General features: G+C 36.9%; 1 protein-coding gene across 2 annotated transcripts; it reads left to right on the forward strand.

Annotated features, from left to right (window-relative positions):
- Window positions 1-346: 346 nt before the first annotated feature.
- Window positions 347-16,764, forward strand: tmem63a (transmembrane protein 63A). 2 transcript variants are annotated; one of them, XM_032585414.1, is made up of 24 exons: window positions 347-559; window positions 1,164-1,261; window positions 2,251-2,416; window positions 2,644-2,723; window positions 2,875-2,953; window positions 3,044-3,081; window positions 3,181-3,323; window positions 4,225-4,276; window positions 4,369-4,477; window positions 4,568-4,638; window positions 4,743-4,823; window positions 5,062-5,179; window positions 6,591-6,724; window positions 8,134-8,277; window positions 8,551-8,704; window positions 8,799-8,905; window positions 8,999-9,085; window positions 9,173-9,238; window positions 9,448-9,610; window positions 10,302-10,407; window positions 10,503-10,670; window positions 12,857-12,972; window positions 13,065-13,115; window positions 14,466-16,764. In XM_032585414.1, the coding sequence occupies exons 3-24, from the start codon at window positions 2,276-2,278 to the stop codon at window positions 14,604-14,606; spliced, it is 2,349 nt and encodes a 782-aa protein (XP_032441305.1). In that variant the 5' UTR covers window positions 347-559; window positions 1,164-1,261; window positions 2,251-2,275; the 3' UTR covers window positions 14,607-16,764. The 2 variants fall into 2 exon arrangements, with proteins under 2 accessions (XP_032441305.1, XP_032441304.1); XM_032585413.1 differs by lacking the exon at window positions 1,164-1,261.
- The last annotated feature ends 2,885 nt before the right edge of the window (window positions 16,765-19,649 follow it).

The following is a 19,649-nucleotide window of genomic DNA, read 5'->3' on the forward strand; positions in this document are numbered from 1 at the left end:
AGACTCCTCAAAATACAATTGTAGTTTTATCAGTTATAAACTATGTAACATGACTAACTCAAATGTTTATCATGAAAGGTAAACTTCCATCGATGTTTGAATATCACTGTGTTCCATACTATATTATTCTTCCGCATAAAAATATCAACACACACCTACATGCTCCTGTGTTTAGCTGCTTTTATTGTTTGTTCGGTTCGATATCGTCCTTTAAAAACTTTCTAAATTGCCGTTGTCGCAATGAAAAGTGTAATTTGCGCAACCAGCGTTTTCACATGCAATATAAGTTTTCCACCTGAAGGGAGCGGCTCGAGGACTGGCGATCCACTGAGCACGAGACTTGCGTTAGGAAGTTCTTGCTTCTGCGCATGTGCGGAGAAGCGACGGAGAAGTCCCGCATAGTTTGGTTATTTACAGAACGAGGAAATATACTTACTTATAGAGTTTGTAAGGGACAAGATTGTTGATTTCTCTGTCACTCACTCAGCCACTTACAGATAAGGAAATCTCGTTACATCAGCGGCTGCGGTCCTAAATCAACTTCAGACGGTTCGTGAAGGTAAGCGCATTGTTTTGTACCGCAAAGTTTTTGGGGTAACTTCCGTAACTGTTTCTCCAAATTAATTTATTAAAGCGCTTAATATTTTAAGCGGTTATTAGTCTAGTTAGTGTTGCTAAATTACAACTTAACACATGTGTTCAGCTGTGTTTGGTCAAGGTGTCAAAAAACAGACAAACTACCAAACAGCTGCTGACTTGCACTGTTGCTGTTTATACTGAGACAGTTTGAGACACGTCGCTCAGCCATATGAAGATTTTTAAATTGATTATTTAAGGTAGACTAGAACAGTTAGCTTTGTCATGCCTCTCAAGTTCTGTTTGTTTCTTCATAAGTTCGTCTGTTGTAGCAGGAAAGGGCGTGTGTCTGTGGCTTGATTACTTGGGGAACCAGTATAATTAAACTGGCTTTGAGTTCACAGAACTACTCCGTCACTGACAATATCTCATCTCTTTCTTCATACAAAAGCACCTTTGAGCCGTACTCTCTTATAAACCGCGGTTTATAAGAGATGTTGCACATCAGGTGTGTCAAAATAAACAGACACTTCCCACAAACCAGACATCAAATGTATCCGATATCTGCCATTGTGTCTATGTTTTAGATGTTTCCCTGCTTCTGCACACCTGACTTCAGTTGATGGATGATTTGCAGTCTTCTGAATGAGGTGTTTTAAAGCAGGGAAGCATCTCAAACATGCAGGTCAGTGCACCTTGAGGACCAGGGTTGGGGGAAAAACAGAACAAAACAAAAAAAACGGATGTAACAAAATGCAAAGCAAACAAAAAATGTACACCATGGCTACTGCTTAGAAAAGACAATATGGATCTGGACTGTTATCATGTTATGTATTCCCTATATTGACTATTTTATTGGAGAGCATTTTGAAGGCCTGCTAAAATTGCTTTCTATTTTCAAAATCAATATTCTACTATTTTTGCAATTCCTCCCCTTATGGATTGACACCGAGTAACAAGTTGGTCTTAGCCAAGTGTTTCTATTTGCTCTTCTAGAGCCTGTAGTTAGTTGCTTACACAGAGACGTAGCTTACCAACTAATTGCAAAATGGGTGGTGCTCCTTTAGTTTCAACACCATGATAGGGTTTTTTCACTAAGTATTTCCAAACAGTTTTATTTGTCTTTTCTATGAGCAAGGGGGACTGAGCCTAGTTTCAGCCAGCTTAACCACAGCCAGAGAAAACGCCAGTCACTTCAGCTCTTACTTTAAAGCATAAGAATATTATGATTTGGAGATTTAGAGATGAATTTGTGATTATTCTTTTTTGTGAAACACAATGATAATGACTGGCCAAAATGAAATAACCAAAAATGAGAATATCTAGGGGTGGTAGCTTGGAAGGTAGCTTTCATTGCAAGCAAAAGACTTGTTAAAAGATGCACTGCTATGAAAGATGCCAAGCAGTGGCAAACACAAAACAATTTATCAAGTTGCTCAATATTGTCAAACATTTATTAACTATTGTTTGTGCACTAAGTTGATTGTTGCACTGACAGCAAGGTATTAATTAGTTAGTAATTTCCTAATAATGCACCACATTATTAAAATATTCTAAGTTTTTTTAGTTAATTTGGGTGGTACACCAAGTATATTATTACAGTTTTCCTTATTCTCTGCCTTATTGGAAATGGTCCTGTTATGTTTGAAAGTGCGTTTCTGTGATTCTCTACAGATCGACAGCTGGCCTCGCTGCAGTGATGTCTGCTTTGTGGCCTATGATGATCTCTAATGCTACAACTCCTATAAGCTGCTTCAGTTCCAACCAGAGCACTGTTCTCTCAGGACTCGACTTTGGAGGAGTGCCAGTTGTCCTGCTGCTTAACTTCTGCGTTTTCATTGTATGTTTCTGTCGACCTTCCTCTTATGTAACTGAAATTGATTAGCATTGAAAAGCTTATGACAAAAAATGTTCTTTCATCAGGACTTGCTCTGTATAACACCATTCAGTAAACTCAGTACATATTTATTTTTTTTTATTCTTACAAATGAGTGGATGTCTCTTTGTCTTGTATTCTACAAGGAAGTCATACTCACCCCAAATTTGCTATTGTTTTGATACCACCAGGTCCTGCTGCTGCTCTTCTCAATTATCAGAAAGAAGTTCTGGGACTACGGTCGTTTAGCTCTGGTGGCAGATAATCAAGGGTTGGTTATTACCTTGGCATGCATTTTTTTTCAGCTGTTAAAATGAGGTGGTTTGGCAATTGTACTGACAAGCATCTAAAAGTCTAGATTAAAATAAATTGTGGTTTTAGGATAAAAAAAGCATTTTTACCAGGAAACCTTTGTGTGACAGGTTTAATGAATCAAAACATCGTCGTTATGGACGAATGTCGTCCACTACGTCCAACTCGGAGGACCCTGATTACGAGTTGGTATGCAACATCATCGTAAAAAAAAATTCTATCTCAAAATGCTGCCACTTTTAGTATTCTTTGTAATACAGGATTTCTGTTCCTGTACAGGGATTCTGCTCTTGGCTACCATACATCGTCAGAATGGAGTGAGTGTTATTGAGCTTTGTTCATTTTTTTTCTGTGTTTTTATTTAACTTAAACGTGTTTTATCGCATGTTGCTGATTATCTTGTGTTTGTGTTTCAGTGAGGAAAAAATTAAAGAGAAATGTGGCATGGATGCCGTTCACTACCTCTCCTTCCAGCGACATTTGATAATCCTGCTAGTGGTCATCACTGTCACCTCCCTGGCAATCATTCTGCCTGTGAATATGTCTGGAAATCTTTTCAGTAGGTTTAACGCCAAGTATTGCACCCCATCTGACAAAGACTAAAGTTCATAAAAGTTAAAGTTCAACATCTTCTCACTAGCAGACTTACTACAACTAAGCAGAACAGAAAAACAGGAAGCAAAAAGCACAGTCACATGTACAGAAGTAATCATGTTTCTTTTTACCTTTTTATAAGCATGAAAATTAGCCGTCGGTTATTCTTCAGTTCATAACAATAAATGATTTAAGACAATTTTCAATAGCTTATTTTTGCTCTGTGTATTAAAGAAAATGGGCTTTTGTATCCAAGACGTAATAACCACCTGCAGAATACTGCTTTTAGCATTTTTGGTTTGATCAGTGATTATAATCTGTCAAAATTTCATAAACGTCCGCTGACTTACTTGGTTTGATAACGACATGTAAATGTAATATGAGCTACAGAAAGTAATATACAGTTTTATAATATATACAGTATTATAATATACAGTTTATTATAAGTAAGGTTCGAATAGTTTCATGATTATATATCCAAATCTTCTCTTGTAAGTTCAGAAAATGTTTAAACACAAAGAGAAATAAACTTTTTTTTAAGTTTGACTGGGTACAAAATGGAACAAGGTTTGCTTTAAAGCCCAAGGGCAAAGGCATAAAATAAAGGAAGCCACAACATCCGCAACACAACATCAAACCTAAAAGCGAACAGAATATAAACAGTGGCCGAGAACATGTCCACAGCAATATGGGCAATTTTTCAACATTTCCAGTAAAACAAAATAGTTAGCAACACAAAATAACATCAGGAAATAAATAAAATGCACAGCAAAAGGGAAAAATCTAAAAGTATATTTGTATATTAATTATACAAATATATCAATTAACTATAAAATAGAATTAATAATATGACTTTATTCTTCTAGGAAATGATCCCCAGAGTTTTGGAAGGACAACTATTGGAAATCTTTCCATTCAGTAAGTATGATATAAAAGTTAATGTGCTCTGGTAACTAGCATGCAGTGCTGCTGTCATAACTCTTAATAGCCTCTACCATTTGTTACACTAGAAACAACTTCTTATGGCTTCATACTGTGTTTGCGGTTGTCTACCTGTGCCTGACGGTAGTGATGCTGCGATTACACACGTCAAAAATGAAAGGCATGCGCAGAGAAAGAGTGAGTCTATTCTTTAATAGTTAATACACGAAACAATGTATGTGATTTTTTTTGTAATATATTATTCACCTTTCATCTCCTTTTCTGTAGGCCAGAAACACCCTGTTTGTGTGTTCGATAAATAAAAGAGCAACAGATGAGCAAGTAAAAACTCACTTCATGTACGTAAAATGACTTTGACTTGACTTTTTGTTTTGAAGCAACCATATCACTAGTTAGGATCTACAGTACTGCGTTGCTCATCTGCTGTTGTATTTGTTCTTAGGGAGGCATATCCTTCTTGCCAGGTGTGTGCAGTGACATTGGGCTACGACGTGGCCAAACTCATGTACCTTGATAAGGAAAGGTAAGATCTTAGAGATAGCTGTTTTTAAAGCTGATTTTCTTTTCTGTACTTTTAATACTCTAGCTCTGTGGCTAGAGTATTTCTATGTTGTTTTTAGAGGCAGTTAGAAAAAAGTATATGAAACCAAACATATTTCAAACACAGTCTTCATGCAAAGTAGTTAAGCATGAATGTTAGTTTAGCTTTACTTTTAAGTGAGCACCCTTTGTCTGTGTTTGCTTTTCTTATTACAACTCAGGGTTCGAGCTGGGAAAAACCTGCGGTATTACGAGCGTATCCTGGACAAAACGGGAGTGCGAGAGCTGATCACCCCTCGTGTATGTGGCCACTTCTGCTGCTGCTCCAGCTGTGAAAGGGTGAGATGAATCCTTTTATCAAGGCGTTCTCTATGTCACAGGGCTTTTTTCATCCACAGTAGCGATCGAACTGGGTTAAGATCAGGCAGTGTCCCAAGACCTAAATCTCAATCCAGGCATGCTTCTTTAAAAACAATGCAGTTTTAAATTACAGTTAAATAACACATTATACTTCATCAGTAAGGAAGTATAGTGAAAAGGAAAGTAGAAAAATAGAGTTAGAGTTTTTTCTGCATTTATCCAGACCCTGGACATTTTCAAAATGTTTTACTTCAACAAATTTGAAAATGTGTTGAAGTAACCCTATTCTTACTTTAGTACATTTCTGACCACTCTTCCCCCTCTGCCTATTCCTTACCATTTAATTGATGCCAGGAATGAACCCAATCCTCTTTCTGTGCAGAAGTTGTGCTCACTGTTGCGTTCTACATATTTAGAAGAAATCTTCATTGTCACAATAGAAAGAGCAAAGTCAGGGAGGAGACATTAGACCAGAGGCCAGCAGCAGGGATGATGATACAGGGACTTCTCAGGTAAGGAGAGATTACAACTTGCTGAGAAAAAGATATCTGTTTCAGGGAGAAAGCAGGCAGGTGTTAGGACAAGTTTTTTTTACAGATATTTCACTCTCATTCACACTTTAAAATAGTTTTTTGCCTGTATAGGTGTCATAGACAGGTTACTATTTTCCTCACAGACAGTTTACGTCTCACACATTGTCTGATTTTGCATTTAAAGAAGTAGATTTCAGAGTTTGGGGACATTAGTTTCTAAGATTTCAGCAATGTATGAGCTATAGTACAGTGTAGTAGCTATGTAGTAGAAAAATATGTGACTTTTGCATTCCTTGTTCATGTGAGTGGTTTTATACTTGTATCATGTTTGAAATAAATAAAATATAATCAATTTTACACTAATCTGAGCATGATTACTCAGCATTTTCTGGTGAGTCATGCACACTTGTATCCTTTTAAGCCATTTTTGTTTATTTTATATTAATAAACAACATAGTTATTTCATTTTACATGAATGTTCATTTACATATTTATATTAAGTAAAAAGCCTGTATCACGAATATATTTATAAAGGGTGAAAACTACTTGGATTGTTAAGGGAAAGCCAGATATATACAAACCAAAAAGTTGCAAATCTTTGGCAACACTGGGAAGTGTAACTTATGATGAATCACAAATGTGACATTTCATCAGAGACTCTCATAGTGATAATTTTAAAATGCATTGATCGGGATACTACTCTGACACCTGGGATTAAAAGGTAATTTGTATTTTAAGAGCTCTATAGAAGGAAAATTGGTTAAAAAAAGCAACACCTAAATATTGTGGCTAAAAGGGGAAAAGTTAAATAAAAGGAAAAATTGTTTTGCTTGAACTTTGTGTCTATTTTCTCTCAGGTTGATGCCATAGAATATTACAGACATAAAGAAAAGCTGCTGCTGGAGGAAATGAGACGACGTGCAGAAGAAGTGCCACGGAACCCTCTGGGTGTCGCTTTTGTCACATTGCAGAACGAGGCTATGGCAAAGCAGTGAGTATCCATCCTTCATTCAATGTTTGCAATATCTAACTTGTTCATACAAGTTAGCATGAAAAAGTTTTGTGATCTGCTACAACCACAAACTTCAAATCAGTTTGAGAGTTAGAAGCAGCGCACAACTGAAGCTGAAGGCAAATTATGCATGGTTTATACAGTATGAAAAACATGATGTACATTTGTATTTATCAATACTTTGAATAGACCAACCTTTCAATACAATTAAGCTGCAAGCCTTTTAGAGTATGTTTCTACCAGCGTTGCACATCTGCCAACAGAAAATGTTTAATCTGTGCATCCATAAACAGCAACTTTTCAAGTTTTTCCAGATATTCTCAATTATATTAAGAGCCGTACCTTGACTGGGCCATTTTAAGATGTGAATATGGTTTAAAATGAACATATTCATATCATTGTACACCATTGTATAATGTTTAAGTACATTATACTACTAGTGAACTTCCATCTCAGTCTGAACTTCTTTCAGCTGTTTTCTTCCAGGATTGCCTTGGTTTTAGCTCTACTTCTCGTTTCAAGTCTGACCAGCTTCCTTTTCAGTGCTATAGAAACACATCCTGCAGCATGATGTTTGATCTCATCCAATCATCCTTCTTCCACAGGTTCTTTATGTCCCCTACAGGACTTGTGGCTAAATTAAAATGGGAGAAGCGGGAGCTGTAATAGTTCTCTTTCAACATTTGCTTTTTTTCCCCTTGGAGTTTATAACTATGACATGTCCTAGCAACAGATTCTCTGTACTTGCCAGCTTAGGTGGACAATGATTTCTTAGTAATTTTACTGTGTTGCCATACATAATATTTTCAGTGGATGAACAGCGCTTTGTGAGATGTTCGGAGCTCAAGACATTATTTTATAAACTAACCCTTCTTTAATATTGTCCATCAATGACTCGTCTGGTGTTTTCCCAACCTTCGTCCTCGAGGCACACTACCCTGCATGTTTTAGATGTTTGCCTGCTTCAGCACACCTGACTTCAATTGATGACTGATTAACAGGCTTTTGCTGAACTGCAGTCATCCGAATCAGTTGGTTAAAGCAGGAAAATATCTAAAACATACAGGGTAAAGAATCTCAAGGATCAGAGTTGGGTAAACACTGCAGGCCTTCTCAGAATGACTGATCAGAGTTAAAAGCCTTTACAGAACTATACTGCATTTGTGGAGCATTCAATGGAAACATTTCTGTCAAGATTTGTCTATGAAATAATGGTACAATGGTTCCTTTCATATGCAGAAATGTGCCTAATTACAATAGTATTTACTAGCAGTCTTTTGTGTTGCAAATCTCAGATATATGGTCACTGAATGAGTTTGAAAGATAAAACTGTGCCACCAGCAGGGTCAGGTACTGTCTATCACTAACTGCTGTGTAATTCACTGTAGCATCCTAAAAGACTTCAATGCCATCAAGTGTGTATGGCCAGACTGCTGCTGTGGGAGGGAGCCTCAACCTTCGTCTGTCAGCAGAGATCTGAATGTGAACAAGTGGCGGGTCAGCTTTGCTCCACATCCCAAAAGTGTTTACTGGTAAGATGAGAAACAACATGCTCCCTGTACATCCTAACAGTGTTAAAACAATTTGAAACTATTTTTATATTGCCTTTAAATTGTGTTTATTTACTAATTTATTCATTGTTAAAAAATAAGAAAGCAACACGGTGGGGTTTAATAAATGCATGTTTTGAACATTTTCAATTTTATCTCTTTTAACCTTGCTCATATCTTGCTTACACACAACAACCTCTGATGGTTTTTATTTTCTTAGAGTAACTTCTCTGTTTTGCTTTCCATGAACACCAGGGAGAACCTTTCAGTGCATGGTTTCTGCTGGGTCATCCGCTGGCTGGGAATAAACCTCTTCCTGTTTATCCTGCTCACCTTCCTGACGACTCCCACCATCATCATTAACGTCATAGATAAGTTCAACGTGACCAATCCGATATACAATCTTAATGTGAGTTCTGGTGACTCAAAGAACATTAAGCTGTCATGGTTTTGTTTTGGAAGGGGCTTTTAATCTTTATGCTGCTTTTTATTTCTCCATCTAGAGCCCCATCATCAGCCAGTTCTTCCCGACTCTTCTGCTTTGGTCTTTTTCTGCATTGTTGCCTACAATAGTGTACTATTCTACTCTGGGAGAGGCACACTGGAGCATGTATTATAAACACATTGCACTGTGGTAGTGAGTGCATAGGATAGGTTTTTATGGCAAGTACATATTTTTATTTTTCTGTCATCTGGGTCCCAGGTCCAGTGAGCAGTTGAGCATGATGCGGAAGTTGTACTTCTTCCTGCTCTTCATGGTACTAATTCTTCCCTCGCTAGGACTCACCAGGTAATTCTGATCAGGCAGAATATCACCTACCAAGTGAAGTTTTTTATTGCTTCAAGTAACTTAGTTTGTTTGTTTTTGTCCTTGTAGTCTTGCGTGGTTTTTCCGGTGGCTGTTTGATAAAACGTTTCTAAATGATGGGAAAACAAGATTTGAGTGAGTATTGTTTTTCATTGGTTCTCTAAATTTAATTCAGTTATATTCTTTAATTGGGATTGAGAAACGTGGAATTATTTGTTTATCTGACTCAAGCAATCATTGTCTGGATAAATGTTTCCAGTTTTGTTCCGCTGTCCCACAAGATGGTATTCATCATATCTTCCTGGGCGTTCATGACCATTTTTTTTTTTTAAATAATCCTCCAGGTGCGTGTTTTTACCGGATCAAGGTGCGTTTTTCGTGAACTACGTGATCGCGGCCGGCCTGGTGGGCTCTGGGATGGAGTTATTGCGGTTGCCAGGGTTACTGCTTTACACCATACGTTTGATGCTTGCTCGCTCTGCTGCAGAAAGAAAATACGTCCAACAGGTAATGACATTTTATGCTTTTCCTCATATTTTATTAGCTATTCTTTTACATTTGCGTATATAAATCAGCATATTGTATATATAAGTACCCCTATGTATTGTAATACAAGTATAGTTTATTTTATTTATATCATAACATATTGCATATCTTACATGTTGTATGTAACTCGTTTTAGTTCCGTAGAATGTAGGTAAATTCTACAGAACTAGAAATTAACAACTTAAATCTCAGATTACAGTGACAACCACATGGTTTATGTATGAATAAGGAGTAGGAGTAAATAAGTTAATCTTTTCCCCTCTCATTTTCAGGCTAAATTGTTTTCTTGCTTATGTGTAAATACAGTAATATTTTATAAAAATGAATTGGATAACTTAGACAATTTCTTGTCCATAATGTGAACATATATTTTAGTATATTTGTGTATATGTGTATGTACATGTATTTCCTTTCATTCCTTTTTTACCAAGTAAGGAATATAATATGAATTTTTCTTCTGTTTGTCTCAAAATAAATAAAACAATAAATATCTTTAATTGTAGCAAAACTTTGACAAAAGTGTCTTTAATAAGGGCTATTATTTCACATTCTAAGGTTTTTGTTGTACTAGAAATGTTGTCATCTATTTTTATATGAATATACTTACTGCTTCATTTAGAAGTCAAGTTTTATGTTTTTTCTTTCTTCACAGCACCAAGCGTATGAGTTTGAATACGGAGCCATGTACGGCTGGACTCTGTGTGTGTTTACGGTCATTATGGCTTACAGCATCATTTGCCCCGTCATTGTGCCATTTGGTAAATAATTGGAATCCCCTTTTATGCTTAATCTGATTGATGCCAAGTAACAAGAGCGTTTTGGTAATATGTGACTTTATGTTTGATTTGATTAGGTCTCCTTTACATGCTGCTCAAGCACCTAGTAGACAGACACAACTTGTTCTTTGCATACCTTCCTACTCGCCTCGACCGCAGTGTCCACCTCGGAGCTGTTGATCAAGCTTTGGCAGCACCAATCATCTGTCTCATATGGCTTTACTTCTTCTCTGTCCTGAGAGCAGGTTAGAAATAAGTGGTTTAACATTTAATGTACCCACAAAATTCAATGTATTTTATTTACAGACCAACACAAAGTTGAAGGAAAAGTTGTATTTTTGTTTTTTTTTCTGCAGTTCTAAACCTGGAAAGTGAGACATACATTTGTACATTTGTATTGGTATTGAACACTACCGAAACAGTAGAACAAAATTTTGCTCTAATTACAGCTGAGATATGTCTCCACCTACTTTGCACATCTACAGACTGAAATGTTGCCCATTGTTCTTATCAAATAACTTAGGCTCAGTCAGATTGGATGGAGAGCATCTGTTGACATACATTTTCAAGTCTTTCCACAAATTCATTGTAGATTTTCTGCCTAGCCTTTGACTGGGCTAAGTTAACAAATAAATACGCTTTGGTCTAAACCATTAAATTGTAGCTCATGCTATATTAAGTATATTAAGTGTCATTGTTCAGCTGGAAGATCAACTTCCCTCTCAGTTAAGTAATGCATCTTTTAAAAGATTTTCTTCCAGTTTTTAAGCTACATCCACAGTTCCATCATCCTTAACAGATTTTTCAGCCCCAGGGAAGTTTTCCCACAGTATAATACTACCACCACAATGTTTCACACTAGGGATTGTCTGTTGAGACTTGAAGTTAGTTTTCCTGCGACACAACATTTTGCATGTTGTGCAAAAAGTTCCGTTTTGGTCAAATTTGACATCTAAAACACCTTCCTATCCTTCAGTTACTTTTGGCAATCTGCAATTGAGACTTCTTCAGATTTGCTTTCAACATTATCGTCTTTCTTTTTTAACCAAATTTGTTGAGTTCATGACCAATTGTTTAATTCTCCCACCTAAGCTGTGTATCTCAGCAGGTCAGCAGAGTTACAATGGGTCTCTTGGCTGCTTCTTTTATAAATGCTCTACTTTTAGGCGGACGGCCATGTTTAGATAGGTTCATTTACTGTACTCTAACCAACCTTTAGAGTCCATTTACTAAGAAATTGGGGTTCTGATATGGTTAGATTTTTATTTTGATGTCTTGGAGTTAAGAGACTTAAAATACAAATGCAAGTCAGTTTTCAGATTTAAAAAGAAGAGTCTCATTTGAGATTTCTGTGAATATTTTTGCAAGGCACTCTGCGCTTAAAAAAAGATTTAAAAGTCGGACATGTTGATAACATTCATTTTGAGTAGTCGGTACGTTTTGTGATTTAGCGTCCTTTAAACCTTAGAAGGCGTCTGTTTTTACACTGAAGTCATGTCGATGATTCTGCTGAAGCACTGACATTTTAAGGTGAAATCCTAAAATGAGAAAAACGAAGCTACGATAACATGTCCCCATGCAGTCAAAGTTCACAATAAGGAATCCTCCCTGCGAAATGTAAGCAATGTTAAAGATATGTAAACAATACATAATCTGCTTGTTCCCTTACAGATCAAACATTGTGTTTCAGAACTGCACGTCTCTTAAGTGTGAAAAGCCGGTTCAGTGTAGCGGCAGTGTGAGGGTGTTTGAGGTTTTCAGTTTGTTGGATAACAATCAGGTGTGAACAGCCTCTGTTAAAAGCCCCTAAGGCGCCAACTGAACCTCAAACCTCAAAGTTCAAGGTCGTAAAAATCTCAAATTATTGAAGGTTTATATTTTAACTTCTTCATAAAAAATAATGCCTTTAACGTGCCTTGGAGAGGAGAGCATACTTCTTATTTTGAAGATCAGGGAATTCCAATTACTACAATAAAGGAAAAATGTCCAGACAGTTGAAATGAGTTTTCATGCATACCTCTGTGTTGTGCAACGTATCATTTAACTTTATTAAAAATGCCTCGTTTTGACAGGTCACCTGTCTTGCTGGAAGAAAAATTGCACTCTAATTTATTGTGATATCCTCCTCTTTTGCTGAGAAGAACTATCTGCAGTAATTAATGAATGATTTACTGCCAGTGTCACATGTGTTTGCAGGCAGATATTTTGCTATAATAAAAGTTATTGTTAAGATTAATCAAAGGATTGTCTGCTTCAAGCAGCTATTAGCAACAAACACACCTGTCTGAAGCAAATAACTCAGTACTACGTAATGATTTACCCGTTGTTGTTTTTTTGTTTTGTTTTTTTGCTTTTTACCCTGCCTGTTGTTTTGTGTTCTTGGGAGTCGACATTAGTAGTGTGTTTAAAATTATTCTGTACTGTCTTTCAGGTTTCAAAACGGCTACGTCCGTGTTCACCTTAGTTGTCCTGTCTTTCACTGTCTTCATCTGTTTGGGCTTCACCTGCTTCGGCCACTTTAAGTACCTCAGTCCTCATAACTATACGGTGAGTCTTTCCCCACCTTTGCGTGTGAGCGCACTGTTGCTGTGACGTCATCCTTCACGCTGAGCATTCAACTTGTTTGTTTTCTTTTTCAGGTCAAAGAGGAGGACCAGAATACAGTAGAGGGAGTGGAAGAAAATACTAAGGTGGTGTACTTGTGACTGTTCTTTCAAAATAACAAATTGCAGTGTGAACAAAGATCATACATGTCGAGAACATGTTTCATGTTGCCCTGAAGTTAACCTCGCTGTTTGTTTGCTGAACCTATTGGTTATGTTTCTGGTGTTGATTATTAACTAAGAAATCATTACCATCATGTCTGAAATATTTCTGTCTGGAGACAGCACAACAAACAAGGAGACTGTACTGACGTTCAAATTAGCAGATTTGCCACATATTTGGCTAGAATGTATGGAAACCTTACACGCAAAACATTTTGCCGTTCTTTAACAGTGGGCTTTAAAGTTTATGTCCTCGTTTTGCATGGCAGCAAGAAAAAACTCTAAGTTTTCTAATTATGACTGACTGTTCATATGGGCAACTTTAGGGAGATAATTATTGTTTGTAGTGATTTCTGGACCTAAATAGTATGACATCTTGTCTTTCCTATTTTGAAGACTGACTAAAGATAATGGCCCTATGTGTCAAGTTATATTTATACCAAAGGCTGGCAGGAAGTTATGGATTAGTGCTGATAAGATTATCAACTTTCTGATCATTTTAAACGTGTGAAGTTTCAACTTTGAAAAAAATAATAATAACTGACTTTTGGTTATAAACATTTTATTGGAATTTTTAGGGTTATGAAAAAATTGTAGTTATTGTAATTTGGTTAAAACAATTATTAGCATAATTTTTTTTCAACTGAATAACCGTAAGTTGTAGTCACCATTGACCAGCACACCCTAAACAAGAACTAGTTCTACATTCTGTTCATACCTTTAAAACTGAATTAAACCCGAATATAAGTTTAGAGTCTCCAAATGAACTAACTCTTGTTCATTTATGCTCAGGCTCATTTAATTTATTCATAATTTATTATTAAATTTGATGCATGGTTTCAAAATTTACAATTACCATGTTTTGTTTTGTTTTTTATTTTAGTGACCGTCACTGTCTTTACCAGTTTATCTGTTTAATTCTCTGCTGTTTTTTTTCTCACCTAAACTTAGTTTTTATTTCCAAACTCTTAATAAAACAGCTTTCGTGTATTTATTTTCAAACTTTAGTTGTCAGAAAGCGAAACAAGTGCGAAATAATTTTTATCAAGATTTAATATTAAATATTTAATTGCAGCCATTTTTAAAACATTTTGAGGTTGGTTTCTGTTATAAACACGGACGAAATTGTCAATTATGTAAGTTAAAGACGGCATCTGTACTCTCATTTGGACTATTTTTTTCTTCTATGGAGATCAAAGTTTGTTTACTCAATGTTTTCAGATTATGGAAGATGCCATAAATGCTAACCCTCTGTCCTTTTCTGCACATCTGCAGGTTTACCTGCCAAGAGTTCTTGATACGCAATCACCAGCCACCACCACAAAGGAACCTAGACCCCAACAGTCATATGGCTCCATAGACAACACTCTATCTGAGAGCTGTAGTCCAGTGGAGAGCGCCATGGAACATTCATAACTCCATGGGTTTTTTTGAGGTGCACCTTAGAAACAAAGATGCCTGTAGTTACCAAAAGTGATTCTACTTGGTTTTCAGATCTGACTATAAACTATCCCAGGGAGTCCCACTAACACGTCCCCTGTTCAAACATCAATCCAACATCCTTACTGCCTTCTGCGATTAAATCGCATCTAATGTTTTTCAGAGGCTTGTTTATAAGAAACAAAATTCTCAGGAAATTATTTTTATATTTGACTTATCGTTTGCACTCGAGCGGCACAGACAGAACACATCCTGTTTGAGTACGCTTTCAGAAGGACCAAGTAATATTTGTAACAAACACTGCCATTCAGAACAAGCCAAAAACTAAGGAACTCTGTGTTGGCTACTTGCACATTTTAAACCTACAACGTACAAAAGAGCTGGATGAGCACAAGTAAATATTTTCACCCTACAAGGGAAAGATTTTATATCGCACCTTCTGTATCTTTTATGTTTATTGAAATGACTAGTGTTTTTGCTTTATTAATGAGACAAAGAAACCAAGTCTTTTACATTTAGAAATATGTCAGAGGATCTGCATCTGGAAGTTAACTTTCTGTTGTAATTATGCATTACTTTTGTATCCACAGCTGAACAGCCATATTTTACATTTTAAAGATCAAATGAATCTTTTACCTTTTTTTGTTGAATGTAATCAATTTGTATGTTATTTTTTGAAGGAGTTCTTCATACATTTTTTGTCAAAATGGTGAAGGAGTTCAGTGTTAATATATTATTATTTCACTCATTTTAAACTCGAGGGAGAATTTGAGTTATATGTGCTTATCTTGTCACCGGGGGGCGCTGTTGAGCTGCAGTAAAGATGCGGGTCCCCTGAAATATTCATAAAGCTGTAACAAAAAGGTCAAACCCACAATCCTGCATTGAGCATTTCTAACTTATTCTGACACTGGTCTGGACCAGTTTACTGAGCTACAACCCTGCCAGCTCCACCTCCTCACCTGATCCTTTACTATTGTTTCCTTTTCTTTTTCTTACCCTCTCTTTCTCCTGGCCTTTCCCCTTTCTCACCACAGTACCTGCCTCAGCAGGGAAACACCACTGTTGTTAAATAAAGGGCTGTCTAGAAGGGGACTGCAGTGATTAGCACAGTTGTTTGAGACGGGTGATGAAGTGCTACACTATCACGTTGAGGTTGGTCGCCGTGGTGAAAGGAAAGGTTTGGACGAGGCTCGCTGTAATCTAATGGAGCCTTGCAGTGGCTCTAGCAGAACAAAAGCCAGTTCAGAAGCAGTAAGAGTTGAAGAGGTTTTCAGTTGCTTCGAGAAAAACGACTTTGCTTATTCACTCACTTTGCAGTGTTAATGTCCACGCATTCTTTTACCGACCTTTCAGGCTACAGAATGGTAAAACACAAGTCTGAGGAATACATTTATCGTTTTATCATTACAACGCACACTTATAGTATTTGGATAAAAGCTTAAAAGATTTTTATGTCAATTCTGTAAAATCTGAAAGCACCCATTTGTGTTTTTTTTTTTTTTTTGGATGGGGGTGATTATGGCTCACCACCCAGGTTGTCATATAATCTGAGGGCAACATAAGAGTGCCAAAGAAAAGGAAATTGCCAACTGTACCCATGTAAGTTGTCTCTTATTGCTTACATGTCCAGTAAAATCCAGCATCTGATTTATGGATTTTGATCCTGTGTTGAATTACTCTTTTTGCACTATTTAGAACCTCTTGTTCAAAATCTAAAAACATAGAGCTGTAAATCCTTCAGATAATTATTTTTGATCGCAGTTTTAGGTTTAACAAACAGCTAATCTGTTTGTGAAAAGACAAAAAGAAGTTAATGCTTTTTGTTTTTACATAAAAACCACTTTAGACAAAAATGAAAACAAACTGCTCTATATACACAATCCAAATCTGGAGTCAATTATTTTAAGGTGATTGTAGATTTTAAAGAAAACTGTTTTTTTTTTTTCTTCTTTTACTTTGTGAAAAATAAGAAAAAATATTAAATGAAGAAGGAAGAGCTGGTCGTCAAGGATGCCATTCGTGCAAAAGTAACCTCTGCTCTGTCATGAAGTTGAAGTTTACATATGTTTAAGCAATAAATACAGTTTTTACTGTTATGTTTTTCATTAAAGTACAAAATATGACTATGCAACTCCATATGTCTCATTTTGTTGAAGCTGTAATAATCAAACAGAATCTGTCATGGCTACAATACAAAAACGCAACAAAGCCTCACGACAAAGCTGTGCAGAGTCGGGATTTGGGGCCACTGATGGAGAGAAATTCTCATGCAGCTCCAAGAATGGGGAGTTTGATGTTGGACACCTGATATACTATCTGTGTTTTGTGTATACAACGCCCAGCCGCTGCTGGAGAAACTTCCTCTGTGGAGCAGAAGTAATAAAGATGTTACGACTGTGGGCCTCGAGAAGCACTGGCGTCCAATGGCTAGCGCAACGCCAAGCAGCTTTCCAAATCCTCACATCAAATTAAACTCTGACCCAGAGTTAGACACGCCACAATTCACTGGCTCAGCTCTTGGCCACAGGGTTCTCGACTTGTTCTCGTGGGCGTGTGAAAGTTTTGATCCAGCTGCGTATAAACCGGGCGTGGCGTGCAGCATCTTGTGTTCAGATACACATGTATTATGTAGTTTTACACAAAACAGGCTATTCATTTGGTGTTGACCACATTTCTGCAGATGGGAATCCAGCAACAGTTTGCAAATAATTTAAAACCTCAAGTAAAAAAATATTTTTGTAATCTTTAAAGTTGTATGTTCATACTTTCAAAAGTATTGGGACTCCTTCAACTTTTTCACATTTTCTCAAAATGTCTGACAGCCCCGTCCATTTCCATTGTGGCTCTGTATGTTATTCTTCTTATTCTGCTAACCCAGTCATAAATCTTCTCCACTCTCTATCTTATATTTAGCTTCCTCCATAAGCCTATTCCCTCTGACCAGCTTCCTCACAACGTGATGGACCATGTTCTTCTGTCATGGTCATGTTCAGTGACTTATTTTTTATTAATCTGTAGGATATTTCAGGCTGTAACCCTGCTCAAAGCTTCTCCACAACGTAATCACTAACCTGTTCAGCCAGAACCTTCCGGCTGATTACAAATGCTTGCCACACTTTTCAGATTTTTGTTTGTAAAACCTTGTTGCTTAATTTTCAGACATTTTTTGTTTATGACATATGCACAACTTTGGGGATAGGGTTTTCTAATTTTTAAACAGTAGATATTCCAAAGCCCAGAGTCCGTCTTCAAAGAAAAAAAAAGGCAAATGTATATTACGATTCATTTGATACTAGGTCTATGCAATAAAATACAGTTTTTATGTGAAAATGTACCTTATCAGTGACATTGTTATGGAGGGCACCATTTGGAAATAGTGCAGATAAATTGTCAGATTCAGTACATGATGGATGTCAACATCAGAAAAGGGAGGTTCAGGCTTTCAGGGAAAAATGTGTTCAATCATCTAGCTGTGTTATTTTTCTTCTCTAAATTGAGCAAAATTAGAAAATTCCATCCTCCTTAATTTATCCTGTCTCGATGATTTGGATAACAACTCTGTCTGCAAGAGTTTAAATTAATAGCAGACATGACTGTGTTGTGGTTATCACTGCAGGGGGGTTCGACAGCTCTTCTGAAAAATAGTGTCGGTGAACAAAGTTTGCCTTCCCCTCGACACGTATAATTAAAACGCCACCTTACAAAAGCTGAGAAAAAAAAATAATAAAATGACACATGAAAGACCCACAAATGCCACCAGCCTGTCTGGGCCTGAGTTTAATTAAGATGGACCTGGTTGAAGTCGAGTTGAAGTGTTTGACGTGGCTGTGTTGTGGAAATCACTGCAGGGGCTCTGGAGCACTTCTGAAAACTGTGGTCGCTGAACACGATTTGTCTGTGCTCCTGCGAGAGCAATTAAAACGCCACCGTAGAGAGAGAGAGCGGCAAAACACAAATCCATGAATTCCGTCAGCCTGTCTGGGCCTGAGTCTGATTCAACTCGTCTGAGCTGAAGAAGAAATCTTTAGCCAGCACTGTGAATCAATTTTAAATGTATATATATTGTTTCGAAACTGCTGACATGGAGATGAACTGAGGACCAGATGGAGCTGTCATCCTATCAGAAAGCTGTTTAAAATGGCATGGAGGTGCAGGGAAAATCCAGAGGCCACAAACACTCAACCATTCAAACCAGCTTTAGGCCAACAAATGCCTTCATTCAATTTTAGTCTTTTTTAATAATGTCATTTGGCGTTCTGCACTAATTACATCAGTTTGGCTTCTTAGAGTTCACATGCAAAACTGGGCAGCCTAATGTTCAGAACATTTGCCCACTGAACAGAACCTTAGAAAATGTTGCAAAAGAAGAAGGAAATTTACACAAATCAATTCAAGTTCATGTAACCAAGGTCAGATTTTTTTAAAAAAACAAAACAAAATCAATTTCCACAAAATATTTTCAGAAGTCACCTAATTTGTAAATGGAGTTCACCTGTTTGTAAAGTAATCTGAGTATAAAACCAGATGTTTGACAGAAACGTAAGACTGCACGTCAACCTGAACCCTAAAACATGGAAGTGGCAGCATTGTGGTGTTTTCAGCAGGATCAGGGACTAGGAGGATAAAGATAGTTTATGGGAAGATGGATGGAGCTACATACATGATAATCTCTAACATGTAACTATAAATAATCAAAAATGTATGTCTTTTCTGATTTGAGGTTATGACAGTAAAAGAATATGGGGAGTTAGTGTAAAGGAAGTCTGAAATGATTAACTTCATTTGGTTTCAAATGGTGGATTACTCTGGTTAGGTCAAATAAAATCACTAAGACTTAGCTGTTTGAGTATTATGAGTATACACAGTACACATCCTTCTACTGGAGCGAGCTGTTTATCCAGCATTAATCCAAAACCACTGTGTGGAGTGGAGGTGTGACAACCGCTGAACTCTGTGCCCTAACTGCATTTGTTATTGTTCTGATCTGGGCCTTTGTATACCAAATACGCTATTATT

The sequence above is a fragment of the Xiphophorus hellerii genome, chromosome 15 (assembly GCF_003331165.1).
Source record: "Xiphophorus hellerii strain 12219 chromosome 15, Xiphophorus_hellerii-4.1, whole genome shotgun sequence".
Taxonomy (NCBI): domain Eukaryota; kingdom Metazoa; phylum Chordata; class Actinopteri; order Cyprinodontiformes; family Poeciliidae; genus Xiphophorus; species Xiphophorus hellerii.